This window comes from Balearica regulorum, chromosome 12 (assembly GCF_011004875.1).
Source record: "Balearica regulorum gibbericeps isolate bBalReg1 chromosome 12, bBalReg1.pri, whole genome shotgun sequence".
NCBI lineage: Eukaryota > Metazoa > Chordata > Aves > Gruiformes > Gruidae > Balearica > Balearica regulorum.
Genome location: NC_046195.1, coordinates 4,533 through 28,050, shown reverse-complemented (window position 1 = coordinate 28,050; position 23,518 = coordinate 4,533). Strand labels below are relative to the sequence as shown.

The 23,518-nt window shown below is 44.3% G+C and overlaps 1 protein-coding gene across 1 annotated transcript; it reads right to left on the bottom strand.

The window, feature by feature from the left end:
- Positions 1-14,930: 14,930 nt before the first annotated feature.
- LOC142603528 (E3 ubiquitin-protein ligase RBBP6-like) lies at positions 14,931-22,509 on the bottom strand. Its single transcript, XM_075764731.1, has 8 exons — positions 22,476-22,509; positions 21,372-21,416; positions 18,891-18,979; positions 18,677-18,773; positions 17,690-17,829; positions 16,608-16,774; positions 15,755-15,858; positions 14,931-15,157 (listed from the first exon to the last, which is right to left on the bottom strand). Exons 3-8 carry the CDS (start codon positions 18,926-18,928, stop codon positions 14,945-14,947), a joined length of 759 nt encoding a protein of 252 aa, XP_075620846.1. The 5' UTR covers positions 18,929-18,979; positions 21,372-21,416; positions 22,476-22,509; the 3' UTR covers positions 14,931-14,944.
- Between the last annotated feature and the right edge of the window lie 1,009 nt (positions 22,510-23,518).

Sequence of the window (23,518 nt, the reverse complement as noted above, 5' to 3'; positions counted from 1 at the left end):
ATTTCCTGAGGAGTCATGGCCTTGTGTGATAAGAGGTTCCTCAGCAGAGCGGGTGATTGGAGATTAATTAAAATGCTAGCTAGCTGGTAGCTAGGTGACCTAATCCCTGAAGAAGTCCAGATGCATTCTGTGAAGTATTCTGTAAAGGAAAAACACAAAATCTTAAAAAATGCTGTCAAGAGATGTAAACTGTGAAAGCAGCTTCTTTGGAGTTACTTCCATGCTCCCTGCCTTGTCTTTAGAATGTTTGACTAATGTCCTTAGTTTTTCCATCTGTTTGTCGATGTAGTTTAGGACACAATTCAATTTATTGCAGAAATGGATTTCTAAAGGTAGATGAGCAGATTCCTCTTCTGCACTTGCAAGGGGAACCCTGACTGACAAATTGACATCTGGCCTCTTCATTGCAGCCCTCTGGGAGATTTGAAGAGGTAGACATTGTTGTTGAACGACTTTCTCCTTCCATTCCCAAAGGAAGCTGAGCTCCTGAGGGTTTAGTGTTAAAACTGTCAATATTGTAAAAGCCTTTCTGCACATTTTAGTGCATCTGAAATAGAAAAAGGTACCTCTGTTTTGATGAGGGAATTTTTCCTCTAAAGCTAAGCAACAGGTCTCATTCTTCAAGGCATTGGGAGTCTCCTCCTTGATGACAATGAAGAATACTTTCCCTCTGCCTGAGTACAGGGACGGTCTTAGTCCACCCTTCTCCACAGGGCTCCTGAAAGGAGGACTTTCTTTGCACTCAGGGTGGGCAGCCCAGCCCCATCTTCTGGCAAGCCTCTGCCCGTGGACTTGTTCCTGGCCTCCTGAGTTCACGGTGGACTGGATGATCCTTCACTTGTCTAAGCTGGGGCCCAGATCCCTTCTCATTTCAACCCATTTCTTCATTTCCCAGTGCAGGCAGGGTGTGTAGAGCAGGAGCTGATAGAACCCACTGCTCCCTCAATTTCCTCACAAGTCTTCCAGGAGAGATATACCCATGTCTTTGCAATTCCAGCCAACATATCCCGTTGTGATGAGCTGGCATGCAGAGACATTTAGCCAGTCTTCCCACATCTTGAGACCCATTTTGACCACACCACTTTGTTTGCAAAGGGTTTGCATTAAGGAAAATGAAGAATGTGGACAGTGTGGTGTGAATAATTGTCCATTTTACGTATATCCACCTGTATCGGAAGAGTGAAACCAGGTACATCACTGAGGGTGATGGTTTATTCAGAAGCAGAGTCCTTCTATAAATGGAACGTTGCATCCATTCCTGGTGGGAGTCTCCGTGGGTCAATTTCTTATTGCACTTGAAGCCCTGCTCCAGATATGCCCCAGCTGTGGGTTGATCCCCTTCCACGTGAGGCCACACTGGTGGGATGAGGGGCCCATGAACAGCCATCACTCATTAGATCCTACCACACTTCAGGCACATTAACTGAAGGGGAGTTTAGCAGATGTGTGGGACAAGACAATCTTCAGAGATTACTTCCCAAATGCTACTGGTGGGTGTGATTCTGCGATTCTATGAGTGATCTGAGTCAGTACACCTGAAAAAATGTTCTAACCTCCATGACAGTCATCCTCACATTTGGCTGTAGTTAAGAACTGACCCACACTTTGACTCTAGATGAACTTTTCTTTCTGTAAAAAACAAGAGCATTTTTTCCTTTCATACTTGGATTCTGATAGTGACTCCCAGACACTTTGGCCACCTTTGCCCTTCTAGAACATGGCTTGCTCCCAGCAACTGCCCCTCTAACTGAAGGGAGCTGAATGCCACCCAATGCCAGTGGCAGCTGAAGAAGTGTATCCTGATCAATCGATGCAGGTATACTCTGGAGAGCCAGGCCCGGCAAGGAGTTAAAGCCCATTTTGGCAAGTTGCACCATGCTGTTCCTCCACGACTTCCTCAGCTCTTGCAGCGTTGAGCCCTATGGTCAGCAGGACCCTATGAGTCTTGTGCTGCCAGTGGGAAGAAGGAAACCAATCAGCCTTCTCCAGACCATTAGGAGAAGACCCAGGTCTGCCTCAGGCACTCATTCTATTCCAGCACCTAGGCCCAGATCCTTATGGTCTCCCCACTGCATCCACCCTGACAGTGGCGTCCAGGAAGTTTGCAGGCTTGCTCAAGCTGCTGGATCACACACCTCATATCCTATTCACTGGTGATTCCAGCTTCACGTTCATTGCCATTCACACATGCCCACTAAGAACAGAGACGGCACCAACAAAAAAGGTAGTTGAAAATAGGCTCTAATGTAGTGACCCAGTGCAGAGCTTTATCAGAGAAACCTACTGACTAGCAACCTGTTTACACTTAGCCAGCCCCCTTTTTCCCCTTTTCTATTTTCCTGTTTTGTTGCCCAACAACATTTTTGCTAATTCTGTTTTCCTTTAGACTTAAAATGTATTTTTACATGACTAAAAACATTCGGAACTTATCCGAGTGTCTCAATTTCAGTATTGCAAATAATACACAAATTATGGTGCTGTAGGCATCAGAGTCAAGAGAAGGTTTAAAGGGAAATTGGAAGGAGACCATTGAAGTGGGTCTATAGAAGCGATGCTTCTGAAATTATCATAGAATCACAGAAATACTTATGTTGGAAAAGACCTTTAAGATCATTGAGTCCAACCATTAACCTAACACTACCTAGTTCACCACTAAACCATATCCCTAAGCACCATGTCTACTCGTCTTTTAAATACCTCCAGGAACTGGTGACTCAACCACTTCTCTGGGCAGTGCTTTACTGTTCCAGTGCTTTACAACCTATTCAGAAGAAGAAACTTTTCCTAATATCCAATCTAAACTTCCCCTGGCACAACTTGAAGCCATTTCCTCTTGTCCTATTCGTTGTTGCTTGGGAGAAGTACTAACATCCACCTCATTACAACCTTCCTTTCAGATAGCTGTAGAGAGCAGCAATGTCTCCCCTTCAGCCTCCATTTCTCCAGATGAAAAAAACTGAGTTCCCTCAGCCACTCCTCAAAGGACTTGTGCTCTAGACCCTTCACCAGCTTTGTTGCCATTCTTTGTATGTGCTCCAGCACCTCAGTATCTTTATTGTAGCGAGTGACCCAAAACTGAAGACAGCACTCGAGGTGCTGCCTCACCAGTGCTGACTACAGGGGGACAATCACTTCCATAGTCCTGCTGGCCACATCATTGGTGATACAAGCCAGGATGCTACTGGCCTTCTTGGCCACCTGGGAACACTGCTGGCTCATATTTTGCTGGCTACTGACCAGTACCCCCAGGTCCTTTTCCACCGAGCAGTTTTCCAGCCACTCTTCCCCTTCCCAAACCTGTAGGATTGCTTGGGGTTCTTGTGACCCAAGTGCAGGAGCCTTGTTGAACCTCATACAGTTGGCATCAGCCCATCGATCCGGCCTGTGCAGAATCCTCTGTAGAGTCTTTCTACCCTCAAGCAGATCAACACTTCCACCAAACTTGGTGTGCTCTGCAAATTTACTGAGGCTGCACTGATTCCCCTTCTCCAGGTCATTGATAAAGACATTAAAGAGAACTGTCCCCAATACTGAGCCCTGGGGAACCCTTGTGGTTGGCCACCAACTGGATTTAACTCCATTCGCCACAACAATTTGGGCTCAGCCATCTAGCCACTTTTTTATCCAGTGAAGTGTATACCTGTCCAGGCCATGAGCAGCCAGTTTCTCCAGGAGAATGCTGGGGGAAATGATGTCAAAGGCTTTACTAATGTCCAGGTAAACAACATCCTTTCCCTCATCCACTAAGCGGATCACCTTGTCATAAAAGGGGATCAGGTTAGTCAGGCATGATGGCACTCAACATGATATGCTTCCCTGGATCCTCCTTCTGGCCCTTCTTGTGGATAGGTGTCACATTTACTAACCTCGAGTCAACTGGGACCTCCCTAATTAGACAGGACTGCTGAGAAATGATTCAAAGTGGCTTGGTGAACACTTCCAGAGTTCCCTCAGTACCCTTGGGTGGATCCCATCCTATAGACTTGTGTACAGCTAAGTGATGCTGCAGGTCGCTGACCATTTCACCTTGGATTTTGGGGGCTTCATTCTGCTCCTGTTGCTATATTCCAGTGCAGGGGGCTGGTTACCCAGAGAACAAATGGTCTTACTGATAGCCTGAGGCAAAGAATGCATTAAGTACCTCAGCCTTTTCCTCATCCTTTGTCACTATGTTTCCCCCTGCATCCAACAAAGGATGGAGATTCTCCTTAGTGTTCCTTTTGTTGTTAATGTATTTATAAAATATTTTTACTGTCTTTTACAGCACTAGCCAGATTTAGTTCTAGTTAGGCTTTGGCCCTTTTAATTTTCTCCGTGCATAGACTAATGACATCTTGGTAGTCCTCCTCAGTTACCTGCCCCTTCTTCCAAAGATCATAAACTCTCTTTTTTTTTTCCTGAGTTCCATTCAAAGTTCTCTGTTCAGTCAGGCTGGTCTTCTTCCCCAGCGGCTTGCCTTTCAGCACACGGCAATGACCTGCTCCTGTGCCTTTAAGATTTCCTTCTTGAAGAATGTCCAAGGACCAAGATCCAACCCCTCCAGGACACATCCCAGGGCTGCCGCTACCCTCCTGGGGAACAAGTTCTCCCCAATACCCAACCAGAGACCACTGAAACTGCAAGTTCTGGCTTTTGCCCTTCTCCTACACTGTCTGCCACAACTGAGAGCAGTCTGGCTCCATCATCCTTGCAACACCCCTTTCAGTACCTGTAAACTACCATCAGGTTGCTCCTCAGACTCCACTGAGACTTCACAGGCCCAGCTACCTCAACCTCTTTCTTTGACTTATCCTTAATAAAAGGCATTGATTTGACAAGTATTCAGGTAACAGTGCCCTAGAAATTAACAACAGCCCTTGTACTTCCACTTGGCTTAAGGTAAAGGCAGGCTAAGAGCTTTTTTGAGAAAAATACAGAAAAAAATTAGATCACTTTGTTTCTTCTAAAACATACAGCACACAACTGAAGTGACAAATAAAACTACACAGCTCCCTTCACCTTTGCCAAAATTCTTTTAAAAGAATAGATATTTCAGCATACCCATGAAGTAATGTATTTTGACAGTTCACTCCACTGCAACAAGAAGAAACTCTGAAAACTGAAGCTAAGCTGCTCATTCGCAATAGGTTTCTCTCCACTGCTTCTGGACAGGGTCCTCTAAGGAAGTCTTGCTTTCAATCCAGGCAATCCTGATCGCTCTTTCTCTCTGGTACCACACACCTCTGTCCAGCTTCCACCTGACATTCCTCAGCCACGGTCTCTCACTTGTTCTGTTTCCTGCCTTTTAGTTGCAATAGTTTTCTCTTCTGATTTTCTCTTCAGGGGTGACTGGTTTTCTTGAGAGACATCATCTTTTTCCCCTCACGCCCATGAAAGTTTCTCCAGATAGAGATGACATCCAGCCAATGCTTTGGCTTCTCAACGACAAGGCTTTTGAGCTCATGCAGCATTTTCCCTGGAAAAAAAAGCAGTTTCAGGGCAAGTAGTTCAGTCTCAGCATTTGATTTTCCTACAGGTTGACAACAGCTGTTAACAGAGGCTGTGTTCAGATTTCATCAGTGTGTGAACCCAGGAAGCACAGCAGCAGCAGCAATCACAGGCACAGCTGAGCTCTCAACACCCGCATACCACACCAGCACAGACTCAGGCATCCCTCGGATTACAAGGAATATAGAGGCCAATTCACTTAAAAACCTTGAAGCTGGGGCGGGGGGGGGGGGGGGGGGGAGAAAGGAAAAAAGGTATTTCTAGTTCTCATTTAGAATCATGGCCAGTTTGACCCTCCAAGCTGAAGGCCATCTATGATCTCCTAAATAAAATCCCACCAGCATGCAGATATCCATCTTACTTGAAATTCTTATCCCAACACTGACAGAGAATGGGACCCGAGTAGCTGAGATTTACAAGAGATCTGTGTAATGAACAGGTAAGTGACACAAGAGACACGTCTGAATCCACCGCGCCTAAAGGAAAATGACTCATCCTTAAAATGCATACAAGGGATCCAGAATGGGACTTCACTTTCATTAATTTTGTTGGGGTGGGGGGGGTGATGTTACACATACACATATGTGTACAGTGCTGGCAGAACACAGGCTGGTAAGATAGCTATTTGAAACATTCTTAAAGCCATTTTCGGCACCAAAAAAAAAAAAAAAAGCACTGAAAACAGATCTGAGTGAAAGATAGGCTTTCAATTATTGTCAATTAGAACTACAGCTGTTAATAAATAAACTAAGTCAAGTATTAACTTTACAAACAGGACTTGAACTGGGCTTCGCGTTCCTGAGCGCACACCCTGTGAGCAAACCGGAGGGGATGGCCTGAGGGAAGGAGTCGGTGCCATACCTTTATTTCCAGGTATGGCAAGCGATGGGGGTGTTTCTCAAGCAGCAAACCCCATCGCTCTCCAGCGCTGAGTCTCCTCAGCTCGCCCAGCTCCGCCTCTGTGCTGCAGAAGACCTTTCCTGAGACGCAGTCCACCCTGGGGAAAACGCAGAACCCAAACCAGGAAGGCGTTCTGGGTGAGCGCTTCCAGCAGCCCGGCAGCCCGTCACACCCTTTGCCCCTTGGCACGGAGGAGGCAGCGCAGACCTCAGCTCACCGGGCGGGGGTGGTGAGGGGATGCGGCCTGAAATCTCAGAGGTCCCTGCCCATGGCAGGGGCTGGACCAGGCGGCCTTTCAAGGTCCCTTCTGACCCACACCAAGACCAAACCCTTGGGGCCCCACGCAGGCGGCCGCCCAGCTCCGGGGCGCGAAGCGAACGAGGCCGCCGGTCCCGCCGCCCCAGACCGCCCCGCCCCGCCCCGCCCCGGGTGGACACCGGCGCCGGCTCCCCCCTCACCTCCGTGGCGCCGAGCCGCGCCCGCACCTCCCGCGCCAGGAAGGGCTCCAGCCCGCCCCCCGTCGCCGTCCCGGCTCGCCCCGCCGCCCTCAGCGCGGGCCGGGGGGCCTGGCGGGACCGGCCCTCCTCGGCGGGGCCCCTCCGCGGGGGCGGCTCTCCCGCGCTGAGCCCGCCCTGGGAGCGGGTCGGCGGGGCAGAGCGATGGCCCCCGCTGCCGCCTGCCTCGGCACCGGAGCACCTTCTGTGCAAGCACCTGGTCCGGAGCGTGTGTGTACACTCGCGGGGCGAATCTGCGCCTGCCCCCACGGGACCGCTTCCCCACTAAGCGCGGTTATCACCGTGACGGGAGGGGACGCCCCGAGGGACCGTCAGTGCGGGCGCTGAGGTGAAGCACTGCCGCGCAGCTCTCGCTCCTCCTCTTTCGGCAGAAGACCGCGCCGCCGCTCCTGACGGGGCTGGTGGGGAGAGGAGGATGGCTGTGGCGCTGAAGCGGCGTCTGCATCCGCAGCATCTGGGAGGAAAACCTGTAGCCCCCCCCGGCAGTGACTCAGCACCCACGGCCCAGGGGGAAGCGCCGGGAGGGCAGCTGGGAGCCAGCTGCTCCCCCCACAGGCGACCAGCTCTGCTGCAGGGTGCGCAGGAGCTTTTCTTCTCCAAACGACTCGGTTCTCATCCCCCCCTTCCCACTTCCTTACAGGGGACAGAGGCAGAGTGACATCAGGAACACTGATGCCACGAGTCCTGTGTAGTCCGGTCTTTGGGTGGGCCCAAGAGGAAATACTCCAGAAGCAGGAGTGGAAAACTGACAGCTGCCTCTCACCAGGCAACACGCTTGCCTTAGCAAGCAGGAGAGCAGCTGCCGGGGCAGTCGGGCTGCGCGGCGCTCTCGGCAGAAATCCTGTGTTTCCAAGGAGCCTTCACCCAGCTGGGCATCAACGCAGAGCAGCTGTGTGCTTGTGTGAGGGCCTGGGGATGGAACAATTTCGCAAGAGTACCTAAAATCCTCTTTGGCCACACCACAGAGTTTTCCTCAGAGAGCTGCACATTCAACAAGGCGTCTCTCTCTTTCCGGAGTCACCATTTCAGCATAAAGCTTACCAGCAGCTGATGGACACCCACCGAGCAATACAGGTGGATGCGCCTGCCTTTGCCCGTCGCATTTCCTTACGAGAGGAGGTTGTTGGTAGGATACTAGTTGAACATAACTCCCCTGCCAGTGCCCACAGCCCTGCTCTCTGGTTCCCTAGATCCCTGCTGCATTGCCTGGTTGGCTGTGGCAAAGTTGGACGAAGTTAAGACCTTAGAGCAGCATTGGGTAACTGTGGGAGGAGGATCAGTCAGTGTGTTCGAGATCTGGATCGCAGCCTGAACGAGGGGAACATGTATTGCAAATCCAAGAGGACGTTGACTTTACATTGTCTTTCATTGCTTTGCTGCTATTTTTTTATGGTGAAGTCCACCTTAAGGACCAGGGCTTGTGAGCGTGAGGCTGCTCCTGTCTGCCTGTAGATGGCCTCATCTGCTCAGTCTCCCTGGTCAGGTGGCCTGTAGCAGACCCCCGCTATGATGCCCCCTGCCCCAGCCCTCCCTTTAATCCTGACCCGTGAGCTCTCGGTCAGCTCCTTTTGTATAAGCCCTTTATGGATATACTGTAGTATGGCATATACAGAACTTGGCTTTTTTGGAAAGGATCGCAGCGCTGCCCTGGAGAAATGTATCACCGTTTGGTTTTTTGGAACTGTTTCCTGTGAGCCCGGAGGAGTGTGTCACCGCTGTGCTGCCCTGGAGGAGTGCATTCCTCTTTGGTGTTTTGTGCCGTTCTCCGTGTTGCCTTCTGGGAGTTGTCGCCGTTTGGATTTTTGGCTGCTCTCCACCCTGGGCATTTTCTTGAAGCTTTAGCTGATCTCTGCCCCAGACCTTTATTGGAACCCTCTGTCTCCTGGTTTTTTTTGAGCTCTCTATCCTGGGGTTTGGTGTTTTGGTGGTGTTTGTTGTTGTTGTTGGTTTTGGGGTGGTTTGTTTGTTGGTTTTTTTGAGCACTTCATGGTTTGGATCTTTTGGAGCTTGCCAGCCCCGGGCCTTTTTTGGCAGCCCTTCACTGTTTGGGTATTTTGGAGCGCTTCACTCCATGCCGGGGCTTTTTCAGCGGCCTCCATCCCTTGGGGTTTTGGGGAACGCTCTACCCTGGGTCTGTTTGGGAGCTCTGCACCCTGGGGCTGTTTGGAGCGCTTCCCCGTTTTGTTTTTGGTGCCCTTTGCAGTTTTGGTGTTTTCTGGAATGCTGCGATGCCCTGTGGCCCTGGAGGAGCTCTTCACATTTAGATCTTCTGGAGGGCTCCATTCCCTGGCTGTTACTGGAGTTCATCACTGCGCGGCCCTCAGAGCGCATCTCTGTGTGGGCTTTTTGGCTCTTTTAAATCAGTTTCCGTAAAAGGTCCCTTAGGTTGGCAAATGATTAGGAAGTGCATCTATTGCATGATACAAATGGAGTGTTCAGAAATGTTCTGACTTCACTGTTGTTGACGTGCGAAATTGTTTGAGAACTCAAAATTGAATGCTATGGGGAAATAAGCGAGGAAAACCCCAACACCTCTTTCCCATCTGAAGAGTAGCAGTGCTGTGTGAAGTTTTAAGGACCGTTTCATACTGAAGTGCCTAAGAGCACTTTAAAAGCCCACTGGTGATTTTTGTGGTTTGGATTTGTCTTTTCTCTTTGCTTTTATCTTTTTATCTTTTGTCTGTTGCCTCTAGGACTAGATAGAAAGCATCAGCTTAAAACAGATGCTGCTTTGTGGCATTCCTCCTGGTCTTAGCTTGGGGTGTTTTTTGGCTCAGTTCAAAGTGTCCAGATGGCTGGAGATCGCATGCCGTAATGTGGCAAAGATCATGACCTAAAAATACAGCGTCTTTCTCCTGAGAGACAGAGAAATGCACAGACAAATCTGTCTGTCCTGGATTTCTAATGATAATGTTGAAGTGTTCTGTTTGGTCAGGCCCTTTCAAGTATGGAACTTGATGAGAGCAAAGGGAGCATATGCCCAGAAATGTAGAGGAAATGAAGTTATGGTTCGTTATGTGTGGTGGGTTCATTTTCTTGCCCGCTACTTCCCCAAGCAGCTGCCGTTGGCCACACTGAGTATTCCCAGGAGGAAATCCCTCCTGCCCTCAGTGAGCACAGCGGACGAGCCTGGGATTAGCAGGTGGCGAAATCCCGTGGCAAGTGCTGTAGTGTAGGAGAAGGAAGGGCAAAGTAGCATACATCCACTAGAGAAAGGTGAGCAGGAGAAAAGGACTGCCGATGCTTACAGGTGGCTGTGTAACAATAGCAAATAAGCTACAACGGTAGTTTTCAGCTTTCTGTAGGAAATCTCATCCAGGGTCTGCTGCCTAACAGGAAGCCATTGAGGCTGGTTAGTTTTTTTCGTCCTGGATTTTCTCTGGATTGAATGTTGACAAGTGGCTTGTGTTCAAAATCTCGGCGTACTTGCCCGCTGTCCCTGTGACACAGGTGTAGCCCAGCCAGCCCTCCCGTAAGGTTCTGCATGGGCGAGTGTGCCTCAGCCATGCCCCTGACGAACGTACACACCAGTCTCAACACTAGCTGATGTGTGAAGGAGCCCCGTCTCCTGTGGCAGGTAGAGCTATCTGCCTGCTGCTGATCCTCCGTCAGCTCTCCCAGACACACATCAGTCTGTGCAGCCTTAGCACATGTGTTGGAGAAAGAACAGAAAATGCAGAAAATTAGCAGAATGACCTTTTTTTCCCTGCTGAGAAAGCCCTGTTGTGTGGGGCCTGCAGCCCCGAGGGAGCCAGCGGCTCGGTGCCACTCTGCCTTTGGCGTCCATCCATGTCTTGTTCACAAAGGCAGATGGTAGCTGTTCAGGCTTGAGTGACACCAGGAGCTAATGCAGTGGGGTCTTGAATTCAGCATCTTCAACAGGATTTGAGTGCATTTCCCTAAGGGAGTTCGGTGTTATCCTATCCTTGTTCAGCTTGCGATAAAGGCGCTGTAGAATGCACTTTACTGCTGTTCCTGAGAGCACCTTGGCTGGTTTTGCCTTCATTGCACACTATTGCACTGCAGCCTTAAAATCAGGGTTAGCAAGAACGTTCCAATCTCCAGCCACAAGCTTTACACAAACACTGGTAGCTGATATAAATGAGCAATATCAGGGCAGAAAGTCTGGTCTTGTAAATCCTTGCTTTCTCTCTTCGTTGTCATTTTTTGTTTGGTTGTTTTTTTTCCTTTGAATCAGTTTAAGACTTGCGTTACAGCTAAGCCAATTTCTCATCTACTGTGCCAGTCCCACAGTAAGCTTTTCTGAACATCACACTATTAGCCCAATGGAGTTACTTTAAAGTCACGTTTGCAGTCATTGGAATTTCTACTTAATTGGACTATTATGGGGCAAATCTTTTCTTGTGTTTTCTCTCGCTCTCTTTACCAAAAAAAAGGGTTTACAGCATAGCTCTGCTCTGGAAAGATTAGCAGCTATAGCTAAACACTGAGAAAAGCTATTGGATGGTGTGTGCTTTTTTTTCAAAATAAAGAGCATGCACAAGTTCAAAAAAAAAATTTTATAGACGTAATAGGAAGATGAGTAAGAACATAAATTAAGGTGGAATTTCTCTCTGTCTTTTACGCTTGTTGTGCCTCTTCTCTTTGCCTCTTTGTGGGTACAGCAGCACTGATGAATTACTGCAGGGAGACTTGGACCTTAAAGAAAACACAACACACGCAAAAAATGATGTTAATTTAAAACAGTCACTCTCCCCAATCTTCTTCCTCCCAAATTTGGTGTGTGGGTGTTTTTTTCCTCTCCATATGCTCTGCAGCTACATGCACTGCAAATCATTTTTGTTGCAGTGAGATGCAAAAAGAGCAAGTCTTAATGGCTACAGGGCACTATCAAACATCAGGAAAACATGATTTAGCCCAACGACAGTAAAGCTCAATTTTAAAATGTCAGTTTAGTCTATTTAACTTCACTACTTATTTGGCAAGTCATCCAGGATGCAAAATACTTGTACGGCAATCCTACCTAGGGGGCTATTTAATCACCATTTCTAGCCAGATGTCCTAGCAACATTTGGCACATACCTCTAGCTCGAACCAAGGATAGTGACCAGATTTCAAGAAAAGTCACATCTAGTAATAGGACTCAATGCCGTTACTCTAGGGAAGATACTGACAGCATTACTAATAGACTCCTGCCCAGGTGATTTTTGGGGATAGAAAACATCAGCTACCCTGCGTTTTTTCTTCACAACTTCTTCTTTTATTATTTTTTAAAGAAGAACCATTTCACGTTATTCCACATATGTTTGTTAGCATCATCCCTCCTCTCAAACTCCTTCATCAATTTAAGATTTCCTTACAAACAAGTCTGATCTTTTAATTCCTAAGAAATATTGAACGATGACAAGAAAATACTAGTGAAAGCCTCCAGTCTGCAGTCCGGGTGAAAATCTATCCGTCTATCCACATGAGAGAGACAAAAGAGGAAATGAAGACAATTTGTCTTGCATGTCTCCTCTGAAGAGCGTTGAAGTAATGGTTCAGATCAGAGTAGGGAGATGCAGAAAATCCAGCAACTGCAACTCTCCAGTTTCTGGCCTCCTCACAGCTCTCAGGAGGTGAAGGATGTCATTACAGAGAAGCTTTAGTAAAAGACACATCTGCTCCTTAACAACTGCTGCAACATTGTAACTGTTGGGCAACTGTAATCTCTGCCGTATTTGAGCGAGTAACCTACATATGGAACTCCTGCCGCTGCTAATCCCCTGAATCATCCAATCCATCTCACGATAGAGAGGTGGAGTGGAACTCCTCCTGATTCTTCTGGACAATCCGCTTCTCCATTATGGACATGTAAAGTAGTTACCTGGAAAACGAATGCCTACGCTCCTTTTGAATCTCATTCTATTCCATCAATTCCTTAGCAAAATCATTTGTAACCTCATCAAGTTTGGACTTGTAACTGTTAAAATAACTTTGACATTTACTACAATTTTAGTTTTACCTTTATTACAAAAAGACATCAAGAAACAAAACATGGCCAGTATGAGAAAAGGTATACTGCGGGCAAATGCCAAAGGTCCTATTTAAGCAAAACCAGTTTAGAATTCCTGCAAGTTTTAGGGAAAGTTTTAGAATTTACATTTGTCTTGGTTTAGTTTTGGATGTTTATCATCTGCAATGAGAAAGCATATTGGAAAAAACCAAACTGTCATTTTTGCTTATGTCAGATGCACTTTGGTGTAACTGCAGTCTGATATGCTACCGAGATACAACAATGAAAACCAACGCAATGTCATTGAGCCAAATACTTACTGCTCTTTAAGTCTCCATCGTTCTCTGTAAAACCCCTCTCTAGACAAAGGAGGTGTGTGTGTCGTTTGGGTGGCATTTGAATGAGCTGTTGGTACCCAAGCTGATGACCTGTTTGCAGGAGCTGGGGGATGTCCTGGAAAGGGGACAGTGTACCCAGCAGACGGAGGCTGACCAGATGGAAACTGAGGAGTAAAGGGTGGTGGTGGTACCCCGGTGGAAGAGAAGTGCCTGGGGAGGTGGATGATACAAGGGACGTGGAGGCACAGGCACAAAGACGGGTGTTGATGCTGGCAGTGTTGGGGCCTGAGTCCTTTGGGTACCTTCACTGTGCAGGCGTCCTTGGTTTGAACTTCTAAAGAAACCCCAACACATGCGTCACTGTTACACTCTGCCCTGATTTTAATGAGGAACCCGAATGAAGCGGGAGCATGGTGACGAGCACTTCTTGTTCTCAACTTACGCATTTCTCTCCCTACTTTCTCTTCGAGACGACACTTGTTCCTTGGTCCTCATACTTGCCTTCCCCATCCTCACCCCCAACAGTTCCCTCACTCTTCTCTCCTATACTCAGTTTTGCAACTGTGGATGGAGGCTGCCCACACTTAAAAGAGACTCCCATCTCCCATGTGCCCAGTGCCCACCGCTCCTCTGCCACTCCTGGATGCACGTGATACTTCACACTTCTGGTCTTCAAAGCACTGCACAGATATCAACTCATCTTCTCTCAAACTTCTTTTAACTTCCACATACGTTTCCTACGTTGTTGCCACATGACGATGTATTTGGCCTGTTCTTGTCCCTGAACTGTTATTTTCTTGCTTACTGAACTGGAGATTTTAGACAATCTGTGGGATGGATCCTGGTCTTTGTTTCAATTTATCTTTAAGATTTTATAAACCCAATGCACCCTTACAATCTATCTATAAAAAAACCGAAGGACTAACTTGACACAGCAGTAATAGATAAAAGAGACTCCTCTCTCTCCAACTGAGAGAAAGCAGCTTGGCTGTGTGAGATGACTAAATTGAAGAAATTCAAAATGGTGATACAATAACAGCATTGACTTTTCCAATAATTTTCTCCATCAGTATCAACTAAGTTGTTAAAGAGAGAATGTCGGAGGCTGATTTCTATTGGGAGATCAATTTCTTCAGCCCTATTCAGCCAGTAATCAAAAGAGTGGCTTTCCATCTGATCCTTTAAGGATATTTAATTTTTCTATGCAATGATGATCTCCTCAAAAAGTGTTCATTTTTCAGAGTTCTCTTTTCAATCATGTACTGGCGTTTTAGTTTAAATAATCTTACTGCAAACACAGATCCCCCTTGTTAAAGGCAATTCAAATTAAGCCATTTAGAAATTAATTAGCACTTGTATTCTTCACAACTATCTGTGCATACTTATGTCACTATAAATCAGCTGTTGTGTGAGTTAGGTGTTACGACCTCCTATCACAGGTTACAAGTAGGAGTATATTGAATTTCTGTAGAATACTTACCGTTCCCAGCCTGGTCTGCCACTTGCTGAGCGAACTGCACTGGCTGTCGTTGGGTGACCTTTTGGAGTGGGGAGAGGAAAACCAAAAAAAATCCCATTCAGTTTATCTGAAGATAATTCTTTAAAGTAATTCTAAAGTTCTAGTCACTTACCCGTTGAGGGTATTGATTGTCCTTGAGGGCCCACAAGACTTGGCAACGCTGGTTGTCTTTGTGCAGGAACCTGAGAGCCGTTGTAAATAAATGCAAACAGTTGGAAAATGAGCTCTACTAAACCACAAGAATCACAGCATACGTTGAAATGAAATTTACCTTCTCTTCCAACAAAGTGCTGATTGACGGAGAGGAAGATGTGGATTGTCCAGCGGCAGTCACCAGAGCAGCAGGAGGTGTAACAGTCATCATCTGCTTCTGCTGGTGCTGCTGAATCTGCTGACGGAGCCTTTTTGTGTAGCCAGTTCCATTTCTGAAGTTGTTTACAGCCTGGAGGCAGAATAGAATTCGCGAAAAGGTAATATGAAACTTCAGTAGATACATGAACAAAGGCCTCCACAGAGTAAAAGTACTTGTGTATTTCTGTACAGATGTATCAACGCATCACTTTAAACACTGATGTTAATGATTGGTAACTCAGAGTGTCTGTACTCAAAGTACGTCAGTGTTAACATGAAATTTGAAAGTGAGCAATCATGGTAAACAAAAGTGTCATCTGAATTTACCAGGTTGCCTCTAAAGAGTTGTCAGCTTCTGTAACAACAGATAATGCATTTGAAAAGTAAATGTAGCCTTATTCAATTTAGCCTTGCTTAAGGCTAAATAAATAATAAAAAAAAATATTTATTAATAAAAAATATTAAAATAAAAATAAAATTTACATTCACATCTAACAAACTGCTGATTGACAGAGAGGAAGATGTGGATTGTTCGGTGGCAGTCACCAGAGCAGCAGGAGGTGTAACAGTCATCATCATTTCTTTATTTATTAATATTTAATTTTTATTAATTAATATTTTCTTCCCTTTCAGCTTCTTACAAAGAGAGTTTTCTTACAAACAGTTTACGTAAAAGTCATCGTGTTACCTTGCGGAGGGACTTGTTGGCAATTAAAGCGTCAGGAGAAACGTCTGTCTGATGACACGTTGGGCATGTGTGTTCCTCCGATTCCAGTAATGCTGTTCTAATACCTGTGAATAATTAGAATGATCAAAATAGTTTTTAGCCAAACTAAGGAAATTTGGGGGGTTCTAATAAATTATAAAAAGACATATGTCGTTAATGGGTGAATATGGTCTTGAATTGAGAGCATGAAGCTATAGATGTTGAATAGCGTAAAAAATTTCTAGTATGCAGCAAATAACTGTACAGTTTTATGTTCACTATTGTAACATTTGAAGCTGTCGAGTGGACTGTATCTTGGTGTTTCGACTCCGTCATCTTTCCAGTGTCTGGTACAGTGAGAAGTCACCAACCTCAAGGTTAATGAACAAAACACACATCAAAAAGCCATTAGTAGGTTTGAGTTCTGAAGGTTTTAAGCAGCTCTCCCGTGGAGAAGAATGCGCATTAAATGCCTAAATATCTGTTTGTTGCAGACTGCAGTAAGTCACCAGAGTTGCCTATATAATTTTGTATGAGAGAAATGGCTGCGGACAAACTAAATGCATTCAAGATCTAATACTGTAATCACCTGCACAATTATGCACTCGTCTCACATTCATCCTTCTGCATGTAAAGAGGATTTAACTAGATGCATAAAGAAGCTTTCTGCCTTTTTTTTTTTCTTTTCCTTTACAGGATCAGAGTCCTTTCCTATTCAGGGTGTACTTAAGTATTACATAGAACTGATAACGAAGTAATTTTGTGATCTCCTATTTCTGCTTTCAGAAGATCAGACGTGATGTTTGGAATTAACCAACATGGGAGTAGCACTTACATTCATCACAATAGCTGTTTCCACAGCAGGGAATAACCGCGGCATCAGTCACTATATCTTTACAAATGAGACATAACAATTCATCTGGGATAGGATCATCTGAGGAGGAGGAGGGCTGCTCTGGTAAAAAGGGACGCTTTTCCCTCTTTCCTCTTGCATACGCTTCCCTGGAGGGTGGGATGGGGGGAAGGAAGAAGGAAAGAGTTAAAGATGGGCAAAGGAAAACTTTTCCAAGCTTTGTATTTTATCAAAGGAAGAGAATAGATGGAATTCTTCTAACTCCACATTAGCTTTCTAAATCATAGGCATTTAGTTTTAAACTACTTTTCTATAGGCACGACACCAGAAGAGGGAGGGTGGAACAATTTTCCTTCTGCAGAACTCTCCCATTCATTGGATCAACTAAGAAATTAGCTCAGACTAGAAAAGCCATTTTTTGACAGCTAGAAATCAGGTGAAATGCATCCCACCTCTCCTTTGCCAGAGGGTAAACGTAAAGCGCAGGCTCAGGATAAAGTTAGTCTCTGAGTAATGACATTTTATGAATGAAAGAAGTCTATGTTACAGCTTCTAGAAAGGGAGATCCATGGCTGAAAAACAGAAGTGCTGCCAAGTGCATTTTAAAACAGCCACTCTTGTCAGCGCACAATCATATTTTCTTAGTTTGTAGCAACGGGAAAACTTCAGTCTGTTTGACACATGGGATTTGATACAAGTTAGAGGGGAGGAAATCTCTGTCCAACAGCTATTTGCTAAATTTTGCAAGAAGCCTTTGCTATGTAAAACAGAAGCAAAATGAGCTTTCAAAGAGAATGACTCCACCTTAAACACTGCTGAAATCTGTTGCAGAAATACTGATTCTTAGCATACCACGAGTTCAGCCAGCTTCCGGGGGCATGAACAGTGGGACCACTCTATTTTAATATGAGAAAGTATCACAGATTTTAAGGCTAAGATACAATGACAATGCTTCCTTCCCCGTAACTATGGATGCCAGCCAACTTGGTTCTGTTGCCACTCAGACCTTTACGCATGGTTTCTCTTGTTCAGTGCTTGGTCAGTCCAATTCATTCCATACTTACGCATTAATAATTGGTATTGCATATTTTCCAGTGTTGGTCAGCATAGCGCCCTTTGTATTGGGATCTTTCACCTCCATCATGAAACTCCTTGGAATTCCTGTGCTCTTTTTAATTCTGGGAACAGGCTCAAAATGTTTGTCCTGTGAAGAGAAAGTAAATGCAGAGATCTCTCATCTTAGGACCCCCACTCAAAATGACATTTCAATGGTTATTTTAAGTAGCGTAAGCCTTTAATCCTCTCCTTGTACCTAGCGTAAGGGTTGCTCGACTGAAATACTTATTTTCCTAAATGACTATAGCCAGGATGTTCAAAAGGCTTGAGCAGTGTTTTGAACTCAATCAACATTCTTTGGCTTGCCTTCAGGTTCCTGAATGGTGAAATATCTCTGAGCTCACCACCCACTCAGGGAAGAGGCACAAACCCGCTCCTCCTCCAAAGCGCAGTTCAGGTGAGAGCTTAATTCAGGGCTCTCAATCAGTCACCGGGGAAACTTACAGTCACCATCGAGATACCAAGGTTGAGTTCTTACCTCCTGCATATACATTCAGTGACTAACCTTAAATGGCAGCAATACTAAACCAGAGACTTGTGCAATTAAAACACAGAAATATTCGACAGATAGGGTCAACAGAAACATCTTGGTTTTATACAAAATACTAAAAACTGTGAACTGTCATTAAAAAGAGTTAAAACCAGAAACATTTCCAGTAATAGTGAAATATCTAAAAATATGCGTATCTTTCTTCCCAGAGAAAGATCTATGAATCTGTTTAATCTCTGTGACCTAAAACAAAGGAAATTTTACATTGATAATTCCAGGTTTCCCTTGCACTCTGAAGGGCTTTGCAACATTGCCATATAACCTCTGTATTTCACCCCAAGAGAAACAAAAAAGAGAAGCTATGAGTATTCATGCATTTGTTACGTAACTGCCAAGGTAAAAAACCTCAAAACTCAGTCAGGCCAGAAGTCCCCCACAATCTTACCCCATTCGTTGGGCAGTCCTTTATGTAGTGGCCAGGTTTCCCACAACGAAAGCAAATATATGATGGTGGAGGTGGACCCAAGGGTTTCTTCATGTAACTGAAAGGTTTGGGGAGGGAAAAAAAAAGGTATGTATGTGTCTCTCTTGTTGAAACCAACATCTCTGCATTTTTTCGGTAATCTTCAAGGAACAGATTTGACATTATCAGAACTTACTTGATTGGATCATATTCCTGGCAAGACTGTACCATCATAGCTTTTATTTTATCTTCTTCGGAAGCATTGGCTTCAGCCAGATCCGCAGTCTGCGTAACAGGTAATGATTTGACACACACATTAGGAACACATTGAAGCACACACAGCCAAAGACACCACCACTCATCCCATCCTGTACAGAGCAGCACAACGCTAGCGGAGGTTGCAGGAGAACAGCTGCTTGTATAAAATACAGTTATCCTGGAGATGTTCTGGGGACTCCTTACGCCATGACAGGGTGTTTACGTGCCTGTCAACCTACTTGAAAATAGCGTTCCTGAGCACTCAAACCTTTAGACTCGGCTGTACCTTACATAAAGGCTTGTGTAACCAGTCCAATTTTGTCCCACGTGGACTGAAGCTATCTGGAGAAAACATTATACCATCTAGTATTTTTAAGCTGATTTTTAAGCTCCAGACTATTTGAATAAGAAGATACCCACTGTACATTTAATTGAGAAAGATGTATGCAAGTATCATTATTTACATTTTACAGCACTAAAAGGACATACAACTTAAGAGTCAGGGCAGTTGGTTTTGCTTGCTGAAATTGAGCTTCAAAGACAGAAGCATTAAAAGGAATCCAACTTTCTACAATCCCTCAGCAAGATAAAAGATTCTTTTCAGTAGGAATTTGACCATCATGTGCTGCAGGGAGTCCAAACTGCATGTTCCCCCCCACTCACTTCTTCATATGAAGTGATTTAACTACAGTAAGAAAAAAAACCTGCAGGTTTTTTCCAGCTGACTGTTCTTTTTAACATACAATTTGTAATATAAGCCTTCTGCAGAATTATATCTTCAAATTATTGAAGTCAGCTGATTATTTTTTTTTAATAGTATTTGCTCAAAAGTTTTTATTACACACGATTCCAGATACAAGCAGGGTCTAAGGGAGTGACTGTAAATGATGTGGACCTTCAAGCACCTCTCATTCAGATCAGCCACTTGTGTTTGGTTTTATATGCATTCATTCACAAAAGCATCCAACTAGTTTCTACAGTTTATTAAATGGTTCTTCCATACGCACAGTTTTTTCTCAACAGTAACATAATCCAGTCTGACATCTATGAAATCACTTCCGTTAACATTTACAGAAGACTTTACAGATAATTGACTAATTTGTTTGAATCCCAACACTTTACAAAACACATCCTCAAACCACAAACTATTACTAGGAATAGAACAAAATTCAAATATGGCATTTAATACATAGGAATGATAAACCAGAAAACTTTTTACAACACATCGCCTCCATGCTAGCCAGTCTGCACTAAAGAGGTTAGAGTAGCAGTTTTGAGCTGCTTTCTGTCATGTTCCTGTATTTTTCTGAAATGCTTAAATTTTCTCAAAAGCTTAGATGTGTAGACCACTTGGACAGTTTTTCCCATTTTAGAGTAAAACTTCACATGAGTTTACAGAACCAAGCACACGTGTAGGGACAGCACTAATGGAGACCAATTTCTTTTGGTGGCTACCTTCCAATCTAATTTTTTTTTTTCCCCCCCCAAAGGTACACAATTTAATTTCTGCAGTGAGAGGGGTGAGAAGTTACCAGTGGGAAGAGATTTCTCTTCCTTGGAAATGAACTCCAGCCTTTATTTTGAGAAGAACAAACTAGCTCCTCTGTGTGAGGCCCTGCCTTCTCTAATTTGTGTAACTTTAAAGACTAGAAATTTAATTGGCTAGCGCTACGCCTTCACACAAAGTGCAATGGCTAGTGCTTTCTCAGAGAAAGTTACACGTTGTTGAGGAAAGGCGGCAGGCAGTTCCACAGTTAAACAGGGCATTACCACACTTTCAGAAGGTCACGACTGCTAATATGCCACACGTGCACATTGGTATATTCCTACAAGCAATTAGGTACGTTTACACAACTTACACAGTCTGCGTTCAAACAAATCGGATTGTGTTATTCCCTGTACATACACTACAGTTTATGAAACTGTGAAGCATTCAAAGAATGGACCTATAACTACAATGACTAGCAATTCAGAAATAGCCATGCACTTGTCCATGTGACAGAAACGCTTCTCTTTTGGCCGTTGCAAATCCCCCTGAAACATCCCTAACTTACAGGCAATTAAATTCTTCTGTGAAAATTGTGTTAGTTTCCAATGCAAAATTAACCAAACATAGGGAAAATGGTAAACAGCTCCTGAAGTGCCTCTTCTTTGTGTCTTGAAGGTGAGTAATTTGCAACATCATGTTGGGGCTGATAAGGTGCTCCCCTTCTATCTTCCCACACGGGGAACTACTTGTTACAGAATAGGATCAAAGTATACAGACATTTTAAAGTCAAAATAAATACTTTAAATTACTAAAAATTATATTAAAATTTTGTTCACATGACAACAGCTATCCAGCTATAGATCACAGTCTAAGATTTAAAAATATGAAGCAAATACATTTTTGTATTATTTGACAAGAATTTATATATACCTTAATAAGCTGGGCCAGAGAAGTAGATGCAGAAGACTCATCAACCTGTTCACAAAAAATTAAGGACATATTCAAGTTCTACACTCAAAACACAGCAATAGTTAACCTCTCCTGTAGTCTGAAAGTTTGCACTATATCCTCTGAGTGTCACTGAAAGAGATATTTCCAAGCTACTGTGATTTGGTTTTGCTCAAAACAGAGTCCAAACCTATGACAGCTTCAGAGTGCCTCTGTGGTTAACGAAAAGACACTGTAATACCAGACCCGCTGGAGATCGACAAGGCTCTAACCTTGTGCCACAATTTGTACTCTGGCTTTCAGACATTTTCATTCGCAGACAAACTATTAACTGCTTCATCAGATAAAGTGGAGAGATCAAATGCAGAACTTGAGAATACCACTTTGTGTAGCAACAATATTTATATTCATGGCAATCTATCAAACACATTTATAGACCCAGAGGGGCCCAAACAATTTCACTTCAATTATACAGTTTTAGGAACAAATGCCCAAGTAGTTAAGGACATGGAAAAGAATCATTTGGCTGCACAGAACTGCCCTCAAAATGTATGGGATATGTTGGGTGTGGTATTTGCTTGACCCCCCCCATTTTTTGCCACTTAGGAAAAAAAACATTTAAAAACAAAAGCTAAGTGATACAATGTGAAAATGGCAAAAGGTACACTCCAAACAATGTTTGTGGCAAGAAACAAAAAGCACAAACAAGCTATACAAACATGCATATGACTAGGTGTAGGCAGACCGATATGGAACAGGGCACCACGTTCAGTTGTGCAAACCTTGAACCTACAGGATCTCAGAATGATCCTACAATATCTGTGCCACACAAAGTCATTCAGGAAATAATCTAACATACTCAATATGCATCACTAGGCACCAATGCCAATATTCACATAGGAACCATGCAAAAGGTGGCGTTACTCAGTTTTTACCGTGCTGAACCAAATACACTCTATTTACAACATATACTATGTTTGACTGGAAAATATATTAAGTTAATGTTTGGAAAACTAATACAAGGCTACATTGTTTAGAATTAAGTGCAGTGTGTAGAAAAAAGTGTGAAATTGTGGTTTTACATACTGCTTTTGATGTTCCACTCCCTGGCTCAGTTCGGCTTCTAGAAGAAGAAATAAAGGTGATCAGAACTTCAAGTAAAGCACTCGTAGCCAACATAAAGCAGTGAAAAGAGATTATAAAACCTGAACATCAACACATTATGTTCTGAGAGTCTACTGAATGTGGAAATTTAGTCATGTACATAAACTCTTCCCTCTTGGTACCTTCAGTGCAACTAAAAAAAACCCCTTCAAAATCCCATGTCTACTTTGTCACCAGTTACTCTAAGACTTACGGATATAGACCACAACAGTGAAAGTGGAAGTCCTCAGATATTTGGTCTCTGCTACGTATCAAAAATATGAAGTCAGTACTACAGTTTTGTGGTCTTAAATAATCAACCATCAAACTACAAAGGTAACTTTAGCCCATCTGTATTTCCCTAGTATCACAAATAGCTACCAGATCGAGTACTCTAGTTCCTAAGAAAGAACGGGGATAGTCCAGACACTTTGAAGTGCAAGTTTACTTAAGTGAAACAAATCAGTCATCTGACAAAGAAATAACAACACTGTCAGCAACACAGTCTTTAGAAGGGTGCTGCTTTGTGGAAGCCCACGCACGGTGTTCAGACGTCTACCATACTTAGCCGTTAAAGTGCCAAAATACTACATGTGTTACATATGCTATATTGATTAAAAACAGTAGTAGAAATGTCACCTGAAAGGAGATCCTAAGCTTTTGGGTGATTTATGAGCCCTGTGACCGGTGGGGGGGGGGGGGGGGGGGGGGGGGAAGTCTTAATTGCCAGAATTTGCTTTTAAGGTAATCTTGAAGATGCTACAATGTTCTAGGAAATACTGATTACATTTGAAAACTTGCTGAGATTCCACATACTCATTGATCTGTACCTGCATGCTGCTCATCATGGATCAGACATGCAACCATTGATATCGTTACAAGCAATTCATGCATCATCCAAAGCGTCCCGTGAGTGGAGGCAATTCAAAGGCTGCTGTGGAACTGATCTACAAAGAGAAAGGCTCATGCTTCCTGCCACTGCTAGA